This window comes from Cervus canadensis, chromosome 13 (genome assembly GCF_019320065.1).
Source record: "Cervus canadensis isolate Bull #8, Minnesota chromosome 13, ASM1932006v1, whole genome shotgun sequence".
Classification (NCBI taxonomy): Eukaryota; Metazoa; Chordata; class Mammalia; order Artiodactyla; family Cervidae; genus Cervus; species Cervus canadensis.
This window is the reverse complement of record NC_057398.1, coordinates 20,662,294-20,684,321: the sequence shown is the minus strand read 5'-3', so window position 1 is coordinate 20,684,321 and position 22,028 is coordinate 20,662,294. Positions and strand designations below refer to the sequence as shown.

Genomic DNA, 22,028 nt, shown 5'->3' with positions numbered 1-22,028 from the left:
TGTAGCACAAAGATTCCATTCCAATGGGGACAGATATTTTCTTTCAAAGGAAGCCAAGCCCAAATCCCCAAGATGCTGATTTGGGCAGGAAGGTTTCAAAAGCCCTTATTTGGCGACTTTTATGGTGATTTACCTGATCAGCGGTCCTGAGAAAGTCCTCATCTCTTCTTGTTCCTCAGAATCATTAAGAATAACCTGGAACAAAAAACTCAGGTTTGGTCTTCAAGACTATGTCCCCCTAGTGCCCCATTCCTCGGTTGAGTCCAGTATCAGAACCCAGAGCTGTGGTCCTAGGATGAGGCTCAATGCCTCATGGAGAAAGCAGAAAGACAAAAATGAGCTCTCTAGTTGCTGGATATGAGCCAACAGCATCACAGGTAAAACATCAGTCTAGCATTACTTCTTTCAGAGGAGAGCCCACACATTCCTTCACACACACACACACACACACACACACACACACACACACACCAATCCACAGGGTACATGGCTCAGGCCCCTCCAGAGGAGAGCCCACACATTCCTTCACACACACACACAGACACAGACACACACACACACACACACACACACACACACACCAATCCACAGGGTACATGGCTCAGGCCCCTCCAGAGGAGAGCCCACACATTCCTTCACACACACACACACACACACACACACACACACACACACACACACCAATCCACAGGGTACATGGCTCAGGCCCCTCCAAGAGATTCATGGAGATGCAAGGGCTCAGGCAGAGGGGAGCCAGGAGTAACATGCTGACATTCAAGGGACACAGAATCTTGTTTACCTCCATGCTGTGCAGTTCAACAAGGGCTGTCTGTCCATCACTGGGAGAGCTGGGACTCACACACACCAGCTGACCTCCTGGCCCAAAACTCACAGGCATGTGAGGGACATAGAACTTCATGGGTTCCTTGGGACCGGCTGCTGAGACGTCCTCTGACCAACCAATACAGGTGGACAGTGTTAGCATTACTACCACTGCTTTGCTTTATGTAAGAAATATTCCACAGACATATTTCTTTCCAAATTTCACCTGGGACCAAGATAAGATTCTGGGTGGGTTACATAATTAGAAGAAATACATGCTCTAAGTCAGATTTAGGCCTTTAATAATATGTCAGACTATAATGCCAAATCCAACAACATATCACAAGGATTATACACCATGATCAAGTGGGATTTATCCCAGGGATGCAAGGATTCTTCAGTATATGCTAATCAATCAATGTGATGTACCATATTAACAAATTAAAGAATAAAAACCATACAATCATCTCAACAGATGCAGGGAAAACTTTTGACAAAATTCAACACCCATTTATGATAAAAAAAAAAAATTCTTCAGAAAGTGGGCATAGAGGGAACCTACTTCAACATAATAAAGGCCATACATGACAAACCCACAGCAAACATCATTCTCAATGATGAAAAACTGAAAGCATTTCCTCTAAGATCAGGAACAAGACTAGGATGCCTGTGCTCATCATTATCATTCAACATAGTTTTAGAAATCCTAGTCATGGCAATAAGAGAAGAAAAAGAAATAAAAGGAATCCAAATTGGAAAAGAAGTAAAAAATATCACTGTTTGCAAATGACATGATACTAAACATAGACAGTCTTAAAGAGGCCACCAGAAAACTACTGGTGCTAATCAATGAATTTGGTAAAGTTTCGGTAAACAAAATTAATGCAGAGAAATCTCTTGCATTCCTGTACAATAACAACGGAAGGTCAGAAAGAGAAATTAAGGAAGCAATTCTATTTACCATTGCAACAAAAATAATAAATACCTAGGAATAAACCTTCCTAAAGAGGTAAAAAACCTGTACTCAGAAAACTATAAGATACTGATGAAAGATATCAAAGACAACACCGAGATGGAGAGATATACCATGTTCTTGGGCTAGAAGAATAAATACTGTAAAAATGACTGTACTACCCAAAGCAATCTACAGATTCAATGCAATCACTATCAAATAACCAATCGAATTTTTTCACAGAATTAGAACAGAAGATTTTATAATTTGTGTGGAAGCACAAAAAACCCTGAATAGCCAAAACAGTCTTGAGAAAGAAAAGCAGAGCTGGAAGAATCAGGCTTCCTAACTTTAGACTATACTACAAAGCTACAGTAATATGACAGGATGGTACTGGCACAAAAATAGAAATATAGATCAATGGAACAGGCTAGAAAGCCCAGCAATAAACCCACACACCTACGGTTACCTAATATTTGATAATGGAGAAAAGATAATCTCTTCAATAGTGATGCTGGGAAAACTGAACAACCCATGTAAAAGAATGAAATTAAAACACTCCATAACACTATATACACAAAAATAAACAGAAAATGGGTTAAAGACCTAAATGTAAGGCCAACACTATAAAACTCTTAGATGAAAACAGGCAGACCACTCTGACATAAATCACAGCAAGAGCTTCTTTTGACCCATCTCCTAGAGTAATGAAAATAAAAACAAAAGTAAACAAGTGGGACCTAATTAAACTTAAAAGTTTTTGCACAGCAAAGGAAACCATAAACAAGGCCAAAAAAAAATAACACTTAGAATGGGAGAAAATATTTGCGAATGAAGCAACACACAAGGGACTAATCTCCAAAATATATAAACAGCTCATGTAGCTCAATATCAAAATAACAAACAATCCAATCAAAAAATGAACAAAAGACCTAAATAGACATTTCTCCAAAGAAAACAAACAGATGGCCAAGAGACACATGAAAAGATGTTCAACATCACTAATTACTAGAGAAACGCAAATCAAAACTATAGTGAGATATCACCTCACACTGGTCTGAATGGCCATCATCAGAAAAGCTACAAACAAAATAAGCTGGGGACAGTGTGGAGAAATGGGAACCCTCTTATAATGTTTGTAGGAAAGTGGATTGGTTCAGTCACTATGGAGAACATTGTGGAGGTTCCTTAAAAAACTAAAAACAGAACTACCATATGACCGAGCAAGCCCACTCATGGGCATATACCCGGAGAAAACCATAATTCCAAAAGATACATGCACCCTGATGTTTATTGCAGCACTATTTATAATAGCCCAGACATGGAAGCAACCTAAATGTTCATTGACAGAGGAATGGATAAAGAAGACATGGCACATATACACAATGGAATATTACTCAGCCATAAAAAGGAACAAACTTGTGCCATTTGCAGAGATGTGGATGGACCTAGAGACTTTCTTGCTGAGTGAAGCAAGTCAGAAAGAGAAAAACAAACATCATATATTAAGGCATATATGTAGAATCTAGAAAAATGGTACAGATGAACCTATTTGCAAAGAAGAAAGAGAGACACAGACATAGTATGGACATCAAGGGGGGAAGGGAGCATGGGATAAATTGATGGATTGGGATTTACATATATACACTATCAGGTATAAAATAGAAAACTAAGAGAACCTACTGTATAGCACAGGAAACTCAACTCAATGCTCTATGGTGACCTAAATGGGAAGGAAATCCAAAAAAGAGGGGATATGTGTGTATATATGGCTGATTCACTTTTCTGTACAGCAGAAAATTGCAACATTGTAAATCAACTATACTCCAATAAAAAATTAATTTTAAAAAAGAGGAATATAATGCAAGGAATTGATGGTTTGGTCCAAATGATAATGTACCAGGCCTAGACTCTCAAGAGGGTGACAGGTTGGGGACTGGCTCTCAGAGCCCCAATACTCAGGGCAAATCTCCTACATCCGGACCTTTGCGACCTGCCTTCACTTTCCCAAACTGACTCTGGTCTTTATTTTCTTCCCTTGTTACCTACAATACCTCTGAGGGCCTCCTCTCCCAACCTGACGATGGCCATGGGCAGTGTTCCTTTCCAAGAATCAGCTATGATGCATTCTTCAGGACAAAAGAAAAGATGGGGAATGGAGCCAAAGCTGGCCACTCTGCCCAGGGGACCTACATATGCAAATGAGGCAGACAAAGGCTCTACTCTTGGAAATACCAGGTAAAGTTGACCTTCCAAGAGATGTGCCACCCAGCACTCTTCTCATCAGACTCAGCCAACTCCTTTAATCACGTCAGTACCCACCAGCCTGAACTGGGCTCCAGACTGCTGAAGTCATGGGGTCATGGAGCTCTGAAGCATCTGCCATGTACTGACTGAGCTCGTAGCTACTGGAGGTGAGACCAGACTCATGCTGCCAGAGAAGGTTGGACTCCTCCATCAGTGATGGCTGGAAGTTAAAAACAACAAGAACACATGGGGAGAATCAGAGGTACTTTCAGAGAGACAGTCCTCCAGTGTTTCTTCAAAGCAACAAAATTCCAACTTTCAAATAAATCTAATGAATGTGGACATATTGAAAGGAAAAGAAGGGATCATTCAACTGACAGTTCTCACTAAGGGATTCATTTTGGCCCCATGGGTAGAGTGCCCATGGGGTCAGAGGGGTTTTAATTCAAATCCCAGCTTTGTTAATACCAGGCTCTGTGACCTTGAACAAGTGACGCAGACTCTCTAAGTTCAGTACCTTCATTTGTAATGTAGATAATCATACCTATCTTATATAGTTCAAGTACTTACCGCTTGCATTCATTCACCAACTGTTTAATGAGCACTTACTATGCTCCAGGTGCAATGCTTTCCCTTAGGATACAGGTATAAAAGAACTTCCCTGGTGGTTCAGGGGCTAAGATTCTGTGCTCCCAATACAAGGGGCCCAGGTTCAATCCCTGGTCAGGGAACTAGATCCCCCATGATGCAGCTAAAAATTTGCACACCACAACTAAAAAATTCCACATGCTGCAACTAAAAAAAATCCTACATGTTGCAATGAAGATGCATGCCGCAACTAAGACCCAGTACAGCCAAATAAATAAATATTTTTTAAAAAAGAAATTCACAGAACTTATATTCTGGGAGGATTGTAAAACAGATGCAAACAATGGATACAAAAGCTCTTTGTCCACATTGTAAAGTACTGTACTCATATATGACTGCTGTTATTGTGTTGTTGTTACTGTTAGTCCTAATAGGTGCCCAGCCCTGTTAAGTATTAGGTATATAGAAGAAACTGTTCCCCCAAATCATACAAATCTAATCAGGGATAGAAGATTAATACAAGACTGTCAAAAATTAAGACCTTGTCTCTTGTAACTTTTCCATAAGTCTAAAGTTATTCCAAAATTGAAAGTTTAAAAACTTCAGGAGTTCCATTTCATAGCCCAACTGGTTCACAGTAAGATTTCAGAAGAGAGAAATGGAAGAGTCAAGAAAGGTTTCACATTCTGCTTTTCATACCCAAATTAAAAGATTCCCAGAGGAATCGGGTGGAGAGGGAGGTGGGAGGGGGGATCGGGATGGGGAATACGTGTAACTCTATGGCTGATTCATATCAATGTATGACAAAACCCACTGAAATGTTGCGAAGTAACTAGCCTCCAACTAATAAAAAAAAAAAAAAAAAAAAAAGATGCTAGCAACTTCCCACTTCCTGAGTAAACCAAATTGCTAGTCCACTGGGGTACCAGTAACATTTCTTTTCTTTCCCACCTTGGAGTGACTTGGATGATATTTTCTGGCAGCTAACTTGGCAAAAGAAAAAAGAAAAATGCAAAAGAGCTCGATAAGGTCCCCAGACCCAGAAGATTGGAATAGGAAACAGGGAAAGGAGGACGTGGGCATGGAGGCTCTGCCAAGAGGGGAGGAATGGTACCCCTTAGACTGCTGGCACCAGGGACCCCCACCCCCAGGGCCCTGCCCTGCCACTGCTGATGATGTCAGCGGAGATGCCCTGTCACAGACCACCAGCCCTGTGTCACTTCAGGTTACCTTGTTTTTCTCGGCCCCAGTCAGCGGACTCTCCGTGAACAGGTCCCCGGGCCTCTCCTGTCCAGAGTTAGAAGCAGGACTGTCTTTATAAGGATTCCGACTCTTAGATCTGCAGCAAAATGACAGGAGCATGTGAGAGGGGGTCCAGGGCAGGCCAGCAAGGCTGAGCTGCTCTGTACCGGAGGCTGCTCTGCCGCAAAGTGTGGGCAGGTGTCGGATGGGCCCATGTGCCACAGGGAAAAGCCTTGTCCTCCCTTGTGCTGCCACAGTCTATTAAACCAGAAAAACAGGAACTCCCAGGGTTCATAGTACAGTTAGTTACTAGAAGTGGCCCCAAACTCTGCAGAGAAGGCTGGGTCTCTGTGGCCTGGCATCCCAGAATGACTTAAATCAGAGCAGGCGGGTTGGTGAGTTTCAGGCAGGGGAAAGGCCCCAGGGTACCAGACAGGTACATGTACAAAATGCTCTTCCCTGCTCTTCTCATCCCGGGGGAGAGACCATTCTTAGGGCACAGGACTGGGCAGAGGAGAAGCACCCCATCCCCAGGCAGGATGCAATCATGAGAACTTCTGCAAGGCCACATCTGTCCCAAGGCCAACATAGAATTAAGGCCCTCCTTCAAGGTGGACCTCAAGTAACCTCACAGGTTTGGGGACTTAGGCAGGTTTGGGGAACTGCTGCTCAGAATTAAGAATCCCTCCTTCCAGGGTCCATGAGAACAGCTGGCTCGGGCCAGCCTGAGCTCCATCCCTGTGGCCAGAACAAAAGCAAACAGGCTTCTGAAGATGAGGGACCAGTACCAGATGACATCAGGTTTGCCAAATATAGTCTGAGTTTGGCTGAATCATGTTGAACCAGCCTCTCCTTTCACACTTACTGGAACTTGGTCTCTCTATTTGTTCCAAAGGGACTATTCTGGTTTTCATGTTGATGATCATTGAGGTACTTTTGATCTCGATGATCTTCCTGCCAGATATAAGGACTCCCTTGCCTTGGCACTGCACCCTCAGAGAAAACAAAACAAAGACAGGTCACTTCCTATTCCTAAAAGTTTGGAGATACTAGCAAGTTGTAAAGCTGGGCTATTGGAGCATGGCAGGTATAAAGACATACAGTCATCCTTCTGTATGCTTTAGGAGATTGGTTTCAGGACCTGGGAAAGTTAAATTCCCTTATATATTAATAAAATGATGTAATATTTGCATATAATCTATGCATGTCCTCCATAAACTTCAAATCATCTCTATATGACTTCTAATACTAATAATACCATATGCATGCATGCATGCTAAGTCGCTTCAGTTGTGTCCGACTCTGTGCGACCCCATGGACAGCAGCCCACCAGGCTCCTCCATCCAGGGGATTCTCCAGGCCAGAATACTGGAGTGGGCTGCCATATAAACGCTATGCAAATAGTTGTAAATACAACATAGGTGCTATGTAAATAGTTGCCAACAAGCAACAAATTCAAGTTTCAAGTTTTGGAATTTTCTTTTTTTCAAATATTTTCGATCATCAGTTGGAGGCAGACCTGCAGATTCAGAGGGCTGACTGTATTTGCCAAATTGAATAAAGTTGGTATGTGAAAGCCAAGAGTGTAAGTCTGTAAGATGAACCTCAGTCTTCTCTGAACCAATCAGCATGACTGTATAGGATGGTGCAATCGTGGGGATCCTCTGTGTGTGTGTGTGTGTGTGTGTGTGTGTGTGTATGTTTGTGTTTTCATTACTGAAACAGATTTTTCTCTTTGCTAGCAGGTCAGAAGCTGCCATTAACACATATCTAAATCCTTACTATTGGTATAGGGTATAAATTCCTTTTTGCACAAATCTGCCACTCTGTGATGGTCAGACTCACTACAGCCCAGCCACACACTTGATGACTTCACTGTCAAGAACTGACTTCACTGTTACTTGGTCAGGGAGAGACTATAATCTTGATTATAATGAGGAGTAGGGAAAAAAAATGGATGAAGTACAAACTATCCGTAACACTAATAACATAATAACAGTTTCAGTACCATCAACTACACCTACATGTACCAAGAAAAATGACTCTTTTCTATCTCTTCTCAAGACATCTAGCAGCAGTGTGTTTGCTGTGGCCTCATCTGACCAAGAAAGAAGCAGGTGGGGGTGAGAGGGAGTCGGGGTGGAGGCCTAGGATGAGGCTCCGAGCATGGCCCTTTTGGCCTCTGCCCTGTCATACCAGTGGTACCATCCCAAAGGCTTCTTGGAGATTATTCCTTACCTCTTTCTTCCTGAAGCTGCTGTGGGTGTCCATGGTAGTAATAACTTCCATAAGCATATTCTTCCCTTAGGGCTGGAGAGTAATAGTTCTGATAGAGATCCTCAATGCCCCACCTAAAGAATAACAAAGAAAGCCACTCATTGAAGGATGAGCGTAGCAAAGAGAAAAACCAATGGAGAGCAACTTTCCCAGTGGTCCAGTGGCTAAGACTCCATGATCCCAACGTAGGGAACCTGGGATGATCCGGGTCAATGAACTAGATCCCACATGCTCCAGCTAAAGATTACACATACTGCAACAAAGATCAAATATCCTAAGTGCCACAACTAAGACCCGGAACAGCCAAATAAATAAATGATTTTTTTAAAAGAAAAACAATGAGGGACTTGACAAACAAAACAACTTCAGAGGACAAAACTGTGATACCCATCTAGAATCTGCTCTAAAGCTATGGTTCATCCTACAAGCAAAAATCTAGAATTGGAGCAGGAATAGGATCATTGTGTCAGAACAAGGCTGCAATTTTTACAGTAAAACCACAGCCAAGTGTCTCTTCTCCTTCCTCATGATCCCTCTTACTCCTCAAATACACACATTCAACAAAACGAAATATTATCTAAGAAAACCCTGACCTGATATCACCTTAGGAAACCCCTTCCCAAGATAATTGTGTAAAGCACCCAGTCAGTCAGTCATTTCAGTCGCTCAGTCGTGTCCGACTCTTTGCAACCCCATGAATCAAAGCACGCCAGGCCTCCCTGTCCATCACAAACTCCCGGAGTTTACTCAAACCCATGCCCATCGAGTCGCTGATGCCATCCAGCCATCTCATCCTCTATCGTCCCCTTCTCCTCCTGCCCCCAATCCCTCCAAGCATCAGGGTCTTTTCCAATGAGTCAACTCTTCCCATCAGGTGGCCAAAGTACTGGAGTTTCAGCTTCAGCATCAGTCCTTCCAATGAACACCCAGGACTGATCTCCTTTAGGATGGACTGGTTGGATCTCCTTGCAGTCCAAGGGACGCTTAAGAGTCTTCTCTAACACCATAGTTCAAAAGCATCAATTTTTCGGCGCTCAGCTTTCCTCACAGTCCAACTCTCACATCCATACATGACCACTAGAAAAACCATAGCCTTGACTAAATGGACCTTTGTTGGCAAAGTAATGTCTCTGCTTTTTAATATGCTATCTAGGTTGGTCATAACTTTCCTTATAAGGAGTAAGCGTCTTTTAATTTCATGGCTGCAATCACCATCTGCAGTGATTTTGGAGCCCAGAAAAATAAAGTCTGACACTGTTTCCACTGTCTCCCCATCTATTTCCCATGAAGTGATGGGACCAGATGCCATGATCTTAGTTTTATGAATGTTGAGCTTTAAGCCAACTTTTTCACTCTCCTCTTTCACTTTCATCAAGAGGCTTTTTAGTTCCTCTTTACTTTCTGCCATAAGGGTGGTGTCATCTGCATATCTGAGGTTATTGATATTTCTCCCGGCAATCTTGATTCCAGCTTGTCCTTCTTCCAGCCCAGTGTTTCTCATGATGTACTCTGCATATAAGTTAAATAAGCAGGGTGACAATATACAGCCTTTTCCTGTTTGGAACCAGTCTGTTGTTCCATGTCCAGTTCTAACTGTTGCTTCCTGACCTGCATACAGGTTTCTCAAGAGGCAGGTCAGGTGGTCTGGTACTCCCACCACTGTAATTCCCATGCATATTATAGATGGAAATGAGATGGAAAAGTCAAATTGGACCATCTTAAATCTGCTTGCTGTTATTGCCTCTACTCTTAACAGACTTTCCTTCAAGAATTCAACACTATTTTTATCAATTAATAATTCTTTACTATTTCATAGGGACAGAATTCTTTATAATAAATGTCATAATTTCAACCTTAAACCTAGAGGCAGGAAAATATCATCTCACTGAAAAAGCTAAAGTGAAAAATAGATGGCTTGCAACATTCCATAAAATATGAAGGCCAGGAGGAAAAACTCCAGATTCTCCCAGAATCACCTCACAGAGACCTTTTCATTCTGAATTTGGAGACTATAAGCTTCTATCCACTTTCTGATTTTTTTAAGTTTCCATTCATTCACTCAATGTATATATTTTCTGTGTAGGCATCACACTGTAGGTGCTGTTCTAGGCACTAGGACTCTTATGTAGCTGGTGGGTTCGGTGCTAACCCTGGGTTAGAGTCATCAAAGAGGATAAGGAACTTTTTATAGACATCCATAGGAAAAGCTTTTCCATAGTCTACAAATCCTGCCTTTTGTGATCCCAGAGTAAGAGGGTCTCATCTGCCATCTTGAATTTCACCATTCTTTCTACTCTCTCCTCTGCCCCCAACACCCAATCACATTGTGATGGCTTCTTAAGAAGCTCCCCTAGGGACTAATAAAGGGAAATAAACTATATTTCAGTCACCAAAATCCAGCCTGGGAGAGGAAAGGGTTTAGCTAAGTCAGTGTAGGAGGAGGAGGAAAAGGAAGAAGAGAAATAAAAGGAAAAGGAAGACGGAAAAGAACAATCTGTTCATAAGCATTTGGGAGAGCTGGGTCAAGTCCAAGCTCTAAACTCATACCTTGAATACAATTGACTGGGATAACTGCCTTCATAGTAGTCAACCCCAGACACAGATGGATGCCATTCCCTAGGTCTGGCTGCATAGTGAGGCTCCTGGTGGTCTGCCCTGGGGTCCTGCTGTGGCTGGGGGCTCCTGCCCAAGTCTTGCCTTTGATGGACCCTCTCTCCATCGTGCCAAGAGTGAGGAATAGGCCGATAGTATCTATCTCTCCAAAGCCCTCGGTCTGGATCCTTTGATGGTGCTGGGGGCCTCCCTGATGGCTGAGGCAGCCACTGGGGAATCCAAGGTTCCATCCTAGATCTTCTGAATTTCTCTAGTGTTTTGAGTCAGCTGTGCATTTATTTTATCCTCCTGCCAGACAAAACAAAAACAAAACAAATTATCATTTTAGGCCTATATCCAAGCATGATGCTTAATTAGGTTTTGTGAAAGAAGCACCGATGGTCCTCAGAAATCTTCTATATAAAACAAACCACACAGGCATTGAGACAGAGATATCTGAAAAAATCGCAAGCAGATACTTGAAATAAATAACAGGCTAGACAATTATACTGAGCTTGTTATAAAAATTTAGAAGTATATTTGGAGCAACAATAGATGTGGGAGGCCCGGGAGAGAGAACAATAATAGATGAAGCTCCAAAACACAATCAAAGTATTCCAATTAAAGACATGTGTGCTCACCTATTCCACCAACAAATAGTCATTCAGGAGGCGCAATGTTGTCATAGAAATAAAGTGGGCTTTAGACAGAGCTAGACACAGTTCAGATCCTAACGCTGAACTTCCCTGGTGGTAAAGTGGATAAGAATCTGCCTGCCAGTGCTGGAAACAAAAGAGACAAGGGTTCAACCCCTGGGTGGGGAAGATCCCCTGGAGAAGGGCATGGCAACCCATGCCAGTATTCTCGCCTGGGAAGTCCTATGGACAGAGGAGCCTGGCGGGCTGCAGCCCATTGTTTCACAAGGAGTCGGACACAGCTGAAGTTACTTAGCACACCAGGACGATCTCACATGCCGAGGAGTAGCTAAAGCCTGTGAGCCACAACTACTGAGCCCGCACACCACAACCACTGGAGCCCTTACACTCTAGGGCCCGAGAGCCACGACTAATGAGCCCCTGTGGCACAACTACTGAAACCCACGTACCCTAGAGCCCACATGTTGGAGCTACTGAAGCCTGTCCACCTATAGCCTGTGCTCCACAAGGGAAGCCACCGCAATGAGAAGCCCATGGATGGTAACTAGAGAGTAGGCCCCACTCTCCAAAACTAGAGAAAGCCGGCATGCAGCCACAAAGACCCAGCACAACCAAAAAAAAATAAATAAATACATTATTTTTTAATGTAAAAAAAAAATCCTGACTTTGCCCCTTATTAGCGAGTTAAATTTTTCCAGCCTTAATGTCCTTACCCATAAAATGAGGACTATAATAATTAGCTGACTGGGTCACTGTCAGAGTTAGAGATACTTATGTAAAGTGCTGAACACTATGCCTGGTATACATTAGTGGTTCAATAAATAACAGTGTTATCAGAGATAGAGATTAGCATATTGTGAGTAGCTGAAAAGATTTCCTAAATAAAAAGAAGCTTAGGGACTTCCCTGGTGGTCCAGTGGTGAAGAATTCTTCTGCCAATGCCAGGGACACAGGTTTGATTGCTGGTCCAGAAAGAACCCACATGCCTCAGGGCAACTAAGCCCATGTGCCACAACTACTGAAGCCTGCTTGTTCTGGAACCCGCACCTACAACAAAGATCCCACATGCTACAGCTAAGACCCAACATGGCCAAATAAATAGATGTTTAAAAAGAAGAAGAAGAAGCTTAAAGTGACTTCAAGAGACATCTTTTCTAAATCCTTAAAGTCTTAGAGAACTGTGCTCTATAACTTGCCCATGCCTGCCCCTCCTCCAGGGGAGGTGAGGAGACGCAGGGTTTGGGATTGCTTCAGTGACAAACTAGAGAGCCATGTCTCAGTAATCTTCCTGCCTGGAGATTTTAAAACCTGGAAGTCACCCCAGGATCAAACTGGTATTCCCCATTTATTCTTCGAAATGGGACATAGCTCCCAAGGACGAGTTACCCTCCAAGCTTCTCTGCTTGTATCACAGAGCACCTCCAGAGAAAAGTACCCATCACCCCTTAGAGCTGCTCAGGAGTCTCCTGTTGTCAGGAGTATACACGGCTCCATCAGACCCCATGCTCCTTCTCCCTTGGGAACTACGTTAGGTTGAAAAGTTCTGATTGGATCCACAACTTGCTCCCACTCCTGAAACTCCCAGCCCAATATAAGAATGAATATCAGAAGCAAAGGTCAGAGGGTGTGTGTGTTGAAATCAAGATGTCACTCTGCTCCAATGCTGCGGAGCCAGGGTCCACAGCTATGAGCAGAGAGCTGTAAGCAGAATGCACCAGAAGAACAAGGCGTAGAAGTGCCTTCTACCTCCAGAACAATCACAGCTCAGGAAAACTTGCACCTTCCTTACCATGTCAGCTTACTTCCTTGAAAAAGTCAGATGTAACGAGAGCCTTTTCCAGAAAACCCAGCTAAGGCCAAATGCCCCAGACACAGTGAAAGGCTACCTGTGTCCTTCCTGAAGGCCTATGGAATTTGAAAGCATTTGGACACAAGGAAACTCAACAAGAAGAAAGCCTCAGGATTTCCCTGGTGGTCCAGTGGTTAAGACTTCGCCTTCTAATGCAGAGGGTGTGGGTTCAATCCCTGGTCAGGTAGCTAAAAGCCCACATGCCTTATGGCCAGAAAACCAAAACATAAAACAGGAACAACACTGAAACAAATTTATAGATAAAAACTTTTAAAATGGTCCACATCAAAAAAAATTATCTATTAAAAAAAAAAAGAAGACGAAAGCCTCTTCCACCTCATCCCCAGATATTTTCACTAGACAGCCCTTCTCTGACTGCAAAGACACATTACCCACCCCCTTTGCCAAAGTCAACTACAGTTGATTACTGTTGCCAATATATCAATTCCAGCAAGCTAGGGCTCAGGTTACAATTAAGGACCCCAAGTGAAAAGCACTTAAGATACTTCAGATGAAGGCATTACATGCACAGGGACAAGTCATACTCACGCATCCACATAAATGACCTTCCCTGGCCCCACTAAGATCAATATTGCCTTTCCTAATTTGACCAGCACAGCAAGCACAGCCCAGACAAAGCCCACAAGGGCGCTAGCGTCCCCACACACCTGCTCTGACAGCCGCCACCTTCCCTTCGCACGCTCCCGGAGTGTCTTCTCCCCTCCTAGACACTGTCAAAGTCCAGGTGCCACATCTACCAAGACCTACCTGGCTCTCAGATCTACAGCCTGTCAGCTACCTTTGCAACTGCCCAGCCTCCATGCGCTGATTCACGGGGGCAAAGTACAGCCCAGCTCCCTCCTTCGTCCAGACCCGGCTCGGCGTGTTTGCCCAGAACCCAGTCAGAGGCTGCTGCTTCCGTTTGCCTGGTAGTGGGCTGAGCCAGGTTCCTGCACATGGGAAAGAATCCAAACCTGCAGAGCAAAGAACAGAGCCCCCTAGGAGAGGAAGCGCAGAAAGCCCAGAGGCAACCTGGCCTGGGGGGAAGAGCGCCACCTATGGGTTGTTAACTCCTCTCTGGGCCACGGGCGGCTCTATTGCTCAACCTTTGTTTCTTCTCTGAAAGAAGAATAACAAGGTGGGTTTTCCCAGGTGGCTTAGTGGTAAGGAATCCGCCTGCCAATGCAGGAGACTCAGGAGACGTGGGTCTGAACCCTGGGTCAGGTAGATCCCCTGAAAGAGGAATAACAATACTTAACTTAGGAGGGTCATCATGAGGACCACAGGCTGACTTCAGAGATATTGTGAGTTCAATTCCAGACCACTGAAATATAATGAGTCATATGAATCTGTTGGTTTCCCAGTGCATATAAAAGTTCTGTTGTACATGATACTGTAGCCTACTGTGTGCAATAGCTGTATGTCTAAAAAAAAAAAAAAAAAAAGGTAGGACTTCCCTGGTGATCCAGTGGTTGGTAATCCACCTGCCAATGCAGGGAACACAGGTTTGATCCCTGGTCTGGAAGAGTCTACAGGCCATGGGATGACTAAGCCCATGTGCCACAACCACTGACCCTGCACTCTACAGCCCATGCTCTGCAACAAGAGAAGCCACTCCAATGAGAAGCCTGCTCGCTGCAACTAGAGAAAGCCCATGTGCAGCAAAACATAAAAAGAACAAAACACAAAAACAGACCCAGTGCAGCCAAACATAAACAAATAAATTTTTTTTCATGTATATACCTTAATTCTAAAATCCTTGGGGACTTCTCTTGTGGCCCAATGGTTAAGAATCTGCCTTCCAAGGCAGGGGACACGTGTTCAATCCCTGGTTGGGGAACTAAGATCCCACATGCCACAGGGCAATTAAACCTGCGTGCAACTACTAAGATCCCACATGCCACAGGGCAACTAAACCCACAACTACTGAGCCCTCGAGCCACAACTAGGTGCTGACACAGCCAATCACAAACAAATAAATGAATATAAAATACTCTATTGCTAAAAATTGCCAAAACAATTACAATAGTAATATCAAACATCACTGATCACAGATCACCATAACAAATATGATCACAATGGAAAAATCTGAACTACTGCCAGCATACAAAATGAAAAAGAAAACGAAAGAAATATTGCCAGAATTACCAAAATGTGACGTGGAGACACAAAGTGAGTAAGTGCTATTGGGAAGGTGGTGCCGTGAGACTTGCTCAACGCAGCTTTGCCCCAAGACTTCAGGTTGTAAAACAACACAATAAAGTGAAGCGATATAGAATGAGGTATGCCTTTAAATGTTGGTAATGATATATAATTATCTATGGTTTATAAATAAGTATTATCTTTTCGTTTCAAAGGAAATGAGCTGATTGTACTGGCTGAGGTAGGCAGAGTACACCCTGTGTGTGTTAGTTGCTCACTCGTGTCCGACTCTTTGTGAACCCATGGACTGTAGCCCACCCAGCCCCTCTGTCCATGGGATTTCCCAAGCAAGAATACTGGAGTGGGTTGCCATTTCCTTCTCATGGGATCTTCCCAACCCAGAGACCAAACCCAGGTCTCCTGCATTGCAGGCAAATTCTTTACCATCTGAGCTACTGGAGCACCCTCAGAGTATTCACTGGTGGGTAGTAAATGCCTGGTTTAGGTTTTTCTCATTCAAATTTCTCTCCATTGGATTCTGATTGTGCATCAATTGTGTTATCTAGATGGAAGGCAAATTTAAATGCTCAATACTGAATTGAAGGCACTGAGAAGTTTCTATTACAACAAGAACATAATTTATCTTGTTTGAAAAATAAATTTCTTCAGGTGAACACAAAGAAGCTCATGTCTACTCTTGAATTAATATTTTAAAATTTAGCAAATCATCATGCTGTCTACCTTAAATTTGTACAATGTTATACATCAATTATATCTCAAAAGAGCTGGGAGAAAATACAAATCAAACTCAGAATTTGCTCTAAAAAGGCTCAGATGTTTATCCTTTCTTTCAACAAACACTTACTGAGTCCTTATTGTGTGCCAGGATTTGACACACATAAATATGAAGGACACGAGTCCTTGTCATCAAAAATCTATGAGCAAATTAACCTGTCATGCTGTTTATTAGTCCAGGGAAGGCCTGGACTAATGGTCCATGGTTGATCACACGATCAGATAGGCTAAGGTACCTAAGCTATAAGATTATGACACAGAGGACTTCCATGGTGGTCCAGTGGTTGAGAAGCCATCTTGCAAGGCAGGAAACAAGGGTTCAATTGCTGGTTAGGGAACTAAGATCCCACAGGCCATGGAGCAACTGAGCCCACACATTCTGGACCCGAGTGCCACAACTAGGGAGTCCGTGCACCACAAGGAAGATCCTACATGCTGAAACCAAGACCTGACAGAGCCTAATTCATTAATTAATTTTTTAAGAAAAAGCTTTGGCCACAGCCCTTCAACTGACTCCGAGGACATGACAGCTGAATGTAGAATTCTCTGACTCTGGGTCGTGGTTTCTTACCCCACTGGTAGGCTTTGAGGCTTGGCTCAGTAATAACCGCACTGTCATTTTTAATCCTCCAGGGAAGAGGTACTGGAAAAGGACACACACAATGACCACAGGAATCAGAACATGGTTGATTACAACACAGGCTCAGATGTCAAATTATGTGTCCCAATATCTCACAATAACATCTCTTTTGGCTTATAACATGATGTTAGCTCTGCCCCCAAGGGCTTCCCTGGTAGCTCAGCTGGTAAAGCATCTGCCTGCAATGCAGGAGACCCCAGTTCAATTCCTGGGTCAAGAAGACCCCCTGGAGAAGGTCTAGGCTACCCACTCCAGTATTCTTGGGCTTCCCTGGTGGCCCAGACAGTAAAGAATCCTCCTGCAATGCGGGAGACTTGGGTTAGATCCCTGGGTTGGGAAGATCCCCTGGAGGAGGGCATGGCAACCCACTCCAGTATTCTTGTCTGGAGAATCCCCAAGGACAGAGGTGCCTGGAGGGCTAAGTCCATGGGGTCGCAAAGAATTGGACATGACCGAGCGACTAAGCACAGCACAGCACAGCCCTGCCCTATAACACAGCTCTGTCACTGAAATGTTAACTTTGGAAGACCTTACAGGTTATTTTAGCAACTTCATTTGGTTGGTGATAAAACCAGATCCAGAGAGATAAAGTGATTTAGTCAACATCACAAAGCTAGCTAGAAGCCCAGTTAAGATGATCTAGATGTACTGGACTTGTCTTGCATTGGGCTTACCAAAGTGTGATTATTAATTATTCAAGAATTATGTGAGCCAACAGTAAAACTGTCGATAATTTGAAATCCACCACAGTGGGGGTATTTACAGCACAGAAACTGGCAAGTGCTGCAAAACCAGGTTGTTGTTGTTTTCAGATAATCACTTTCCCAGCACAATGATTACAACTCCTAACTCCTATTCCAGTGTTCTTTCAACCACAGAATTGTCATTGTTTCTAGCTTTCATCTCACACATCTGGGTTAAACATCTAGCCCCGTTATTGCAAATGCTCCTTTTGTGACATCCCAAAGCATCTCCAGTCATCTCAAGAGTTATTATGAAACTCTTCAAATACTCACCAACCAAAATTAATTTTAATTAGCTTTAATTATTTTATATCGACATATGGCATACCACAGTTATATGGGTCATGAAATGAGACAGATTGTATGGGGTTTCAGCACTCCAAAAGGTTTGGGATTTATCAGTCCCTGCCTTTCCTAGCCCTGTAAATCAACAGTTACTAAGTCTTTCAACCTGGCAGCTCAAGTCTTCCTGGTTTCTAACAAAATTCATTCAGTTTGACAGTACATTAGCAGCTCATCCCCAACAGGAGTTGGGCTAAAATTGGTCTTGTCACCTCAAGTCCTGATCACAGTGCCCTCACATGATCCCATAGGCTCTCATATGCTGAAACAGTTATAGTCTTAACATTTTTCCCTTCCCCAAGTGTCCTGTCCTTTTGCCCAATTCCTACTCTGCATGCCAACTGTCCACTGGAACTGGAAAGAAGAGTGAAAGTGAATTCGCTCAGTCGTGTCCAACTCTTTGCAACCACATGGACTGTAGCCTACCAGGCTCCTCCGTCCATGGGATTTTCCAGGCAAGAGTACTGGAGTGGGTTGCCATTTCCTTCTCCAGAGGATCTTCCCAACCCAGGGATTGAACCCGGGTCTCCTGCATTGTAGGCAGACGATTTACTGTCTGAGCCACCAGGAAAGTCAAGCCCTGGAAATGGAGCCCTGGTCAATTACCAATTGTTATGAATTACCTTTCTCAGCCTTCCTCTCCAGATACCAGATCACTAAGAGGATCTTGCTTCAATCAGGTGCAAATACCCTAGTGTGACATCTATCTAACAAAAGCATCATCACTGCTAATAATGCAGTTAATCTCTTCCCACCGGAATAGTGCTGCTAGACGTGAACACCCACCTAGATCCAGGTCAGGTTTGCCATGAATCCCTGAACACTAGGATTTAATGACTGGTGAGCTTTGCAAAGGCCAGCTCAGTAGCTGAGATATTCTCCAGGCTTGACCCCATTTCTTTACTGAAAGTAAAACTTTACGAAACGAACTGAGAGGCCTTATGTCAACAGATGACTGGTAATTATTTGTCTGGGTAATGGGTCTATGGATGATTTCATTTTTTTCTCCTGGCTATTCGTATTTTCTAACTTTTCTACAATAAACTTATTTTCAAAGACAAAATCAACTAACATGATTTTTAATCAGTTCTGTATCCAAGTGTGGTACTCTCATAGCAGTAATTAATTATTTACCCAAGTTGCTAAAATGCAGCAGTAAGTCCCCAAAGCTTCCAAGATTGGTTGGCTGTGCTGTCTGCTCCTCTGAAAAGATGATTCTGGAAGTCATACATTCACTAAACAGATCTTTATTGAACACTCACTCTATGCCCAGCATTGTCACTTGCACGGGGGACACTGAAATTAATAACATAATCCTTTCCCTAAAGAAGTTTTCAGTCCATTGAAGCAGTAGATATTGAAAAGCTGGACACAGAAAGAGGAGCCTGTGAAAGACATTAATGAAGGTGGGCTGAAAACTAGGAGAGAATGGTGTCTCAGAAGCCAGGGGAGATGATGGCTTCAGAAATGGGAGAGTCATCGACAATGCCAAATGTAGGAGAGACGTTGAAAGAGGCAACAGTGAAAGTATTCTCCCTACACTGGTTTTACCAATAAGGAGGTTTGATGATCATGACCTAAACAATTTCCTTGGAACTATAGTCAACGGTGCGAGGAATTAGATACAGAAATCACTTGTGCTGCAAATGGAAAGTAAGAAAAGGAGACAGTAAGAATTACTCTTTTGAGAAGCCTGGGTATGAAGAAAAGGGGACAATAGCCAGGACTACTATGAAGCACTCAGGACTGAAGAACTGGCTTAGCATAGACAAGATTAAAAAGGTTATATGCTGATTCATATGGAGATTGGAGATACAGAAATGAAATACAATTACTGAAGGAATAAATCTCAAAAGAGGCTGATTGCATTGAAGTATAGAAATAACGTTAAGCCTAGCTAAGAGAAAGGGCATTTCTTCCTCCAAGAAAGAGATAAAGGCAGTGAAGATAGGCTTGGATGGAGGCAAGTCTGTTCAAAAAGGGACTGGGTACTAAGACTTCTCTGCAGAGTAGACTGCTAGAGATCAAAGTGAGCTTTTAGTGATAAACTTGAGAAATGTGGTGATGGTTTGGATTGTCCAATGTGGAAAACAAGAGTGGGCTTTAACCAGGAACATGTCCTCAGAGGAACCAGTAGGCAGGAAATGCGGCTGTTATTGGACCCTTAGATGGATCTGAAGCTCCATGAGGATATTGAGCATCTGTGGTTTTGTCCATGCTATGACCACTGGGCCTAGCACAGCATCTGGTGTGTGACAAAAGCTCAATAAAGACTTTATTTATAAATGAACGGACCTCTGAAATGTATAGCAGCAACAGTCTTGGCTGCAGATTGTATCCAGTAGTTTTCCCAGCCTAAGTATAGAATTAAACTCTGATAGAGAGTTCCTAGGGAAAGTAAAAGGGAATGTTAAGGCAGTGAGTTAAGGGGACTGACTGAAGAGTGGTTGAAGGGGTGCCATATAGGGCATAAATGAGACAGAAACACAAATTCTCTGCATACCTTGTTAAAGTGAGGTGCCTAGAAATACATAAGAGGCTTCTCCAATAAGACAGCAAAAGAAAAACATTCAATCATGATTCAAAATGTAAAACTTCAGTTAAAGGGGAATGACTGGATAATGCCTACCCCAGACTTTCCAAAAACATCTGATACAATGAAGTGCTTTTTAGACAGCTAGCATCTCATAGCTCTGGCTCCAGGAAGGAGTCGGGGGCAAGGCGAGGAGGGGAAGGTTTAGCACAGAGCAGCCTCTGGACTCCAGCAAAGCCAGCCCCTAGAGCCTGCCTTGGAGATATGGAGTTCATGGCCTCAGCCAGGGCCTGGCAACCAAGGGTTTAACCTCCTTCTTCAGGAGGGTTGGGTGGCAGGTGAGAGGCATAGCAGCACATGCCTGTCAGCAGTCCCATTATCAGCAAGGACGTGTGCCAAGAAAACCTGGTATAAGGGCCAGAGACAATTAACCTGGCACAGACACCATGAGCTACCCATGCCAATCCTGGGACTGTTGCTCTTACCCTAGAAGTGAAGGAGAGGGGCCTCACTCTCTCCTCTCCTCACCCTTCCCTTTTTATCAATGCCCCCTGAACCTGGATGAGTGGGGTGGCAGATGGACACTGCTCTGACTTTTAACCCCACATCAAGCTTCCATCAGACAAAGATGACTCACGCACCTGCTAAATGAAATAAAAGGCTATAAATGCTGGGAGAGTCCTCCAAGCCCCCTAAGCCAACTGGAAATAGGCAGGATAAAGCTGAGTATGAATTTCAGCTCCACTATCTGCTAGTTGTGTGAACTTAGGCAAGTTATTCTATATCTCCTTTTCTTGCTCTATAAGATGGGAGCAATAATAACAGAACCTTTCTCAGAGAGCTATAATTTAAGGGTACATTTTTAGATTAAAAAACTACAAACATGATGTATACTAAATGCTCAATAAATGTTAACTGTTACCATTTCCCTGAAAATGCTATAAAGTGCTCAGGAAGCGTTCCGTACAAGTCATCAGTCAGGAATTAATTGGTTATCCATTACTGCTCTGAAATCCACAGCTTCTCCCCAACGTTTAACCCAGTGTCCCCAATGAACCATGAGATCAGGGAAAAATTGAGAGACTATGTTACACAACTACATATGACATAAAACAATGGGTTAAGGTAAGAACATCAGAATTAGAAACTTCATGATGATGCAGTCCTATGCTTCTCACACTGGACAACTTGTATCCACTGTCAGGATGCCTCAGGATCAGCACTAATTTTATTTTATAAGGAAATTAAAATATTACCTTAATTTTTAACAAACAAAAATATTGTAATATGGAATATAATGGAACAAAACTCAAATCTGTATTACTTTTCACAACAAAACATGAAAAACTTCAAAAAAATTTCACACTTGCACTGAGACAGGTACACACACATCCCACAGAGACACATGTTCACATACACATACCTTGCATCCCCAGGAGTCACTGCCTGCCATTTGATGGAAATGTTTGAGAGACACATTTGAACAAGAGCAGACATTTGGACACATAACTGATGAGCTGGGAAGAATCTCTGGAAGGAATCCATCTGTGCAGGTGATGCAGTGTCTAAGCCAGAGAGACTCAGGCCAAGGCATACAGCTCATTGATT

At 43.2% G+C, this 22,028-nt stretch overlaps 1 protein-coding gene across 5 annotated transcripts in view; it reads right to left on the bottom strand.

The window, feature by feature from the left end:
- Positions 1-22,028, bottom strand: part of SEC16B (SEC16 homolog B, endoplasmic reticulum export factor) — a 63,462-nt gene that overhangs the window by 32,706 nt on the left and 8,728 nt on the right. The window contains exons 1-8 of one of the 5 annotated variants that reach the window (XM_043485677.1): positions 13,994-14,122; positions 10,676-11,029; positions 8,090-8,202; positions 6,717-6,846; positions 5,840-5,948; positions 4,097-4,241; positions 800-951; positions 134-195 (exon numbers count right to left, since the gene is read on the bottom strand). In XM_043485677.1, coding sequence (XP_043341612.1) covers positions 134-195; positions 800-951; positions 4,097-4,241; positions 5,840-5,948; positions 6,717-6,846; positions 8,090-8,202; positions 10,676-10,971 — 1,007 coding nt within the window. In that variant the 5' untranslated portion in view covers positions 10,972-11,029; positions 13,994-14,122. Of the gene's footprint in view, positions 1-133; positions 196-799; positions 952-4,096; positions 4,242-5,839; positions 5,949-6,716; positions 6,847-8,089; positions 8,203-10,675; positions 11,030-13,893; positions 14,123-22,028 lie in introns of those variants that run through there. The other 4 variants (XM_043485680.1, XM_043485679.1, XM_043485678.1 and 1 more) reach the window with 4 other exon arrangements.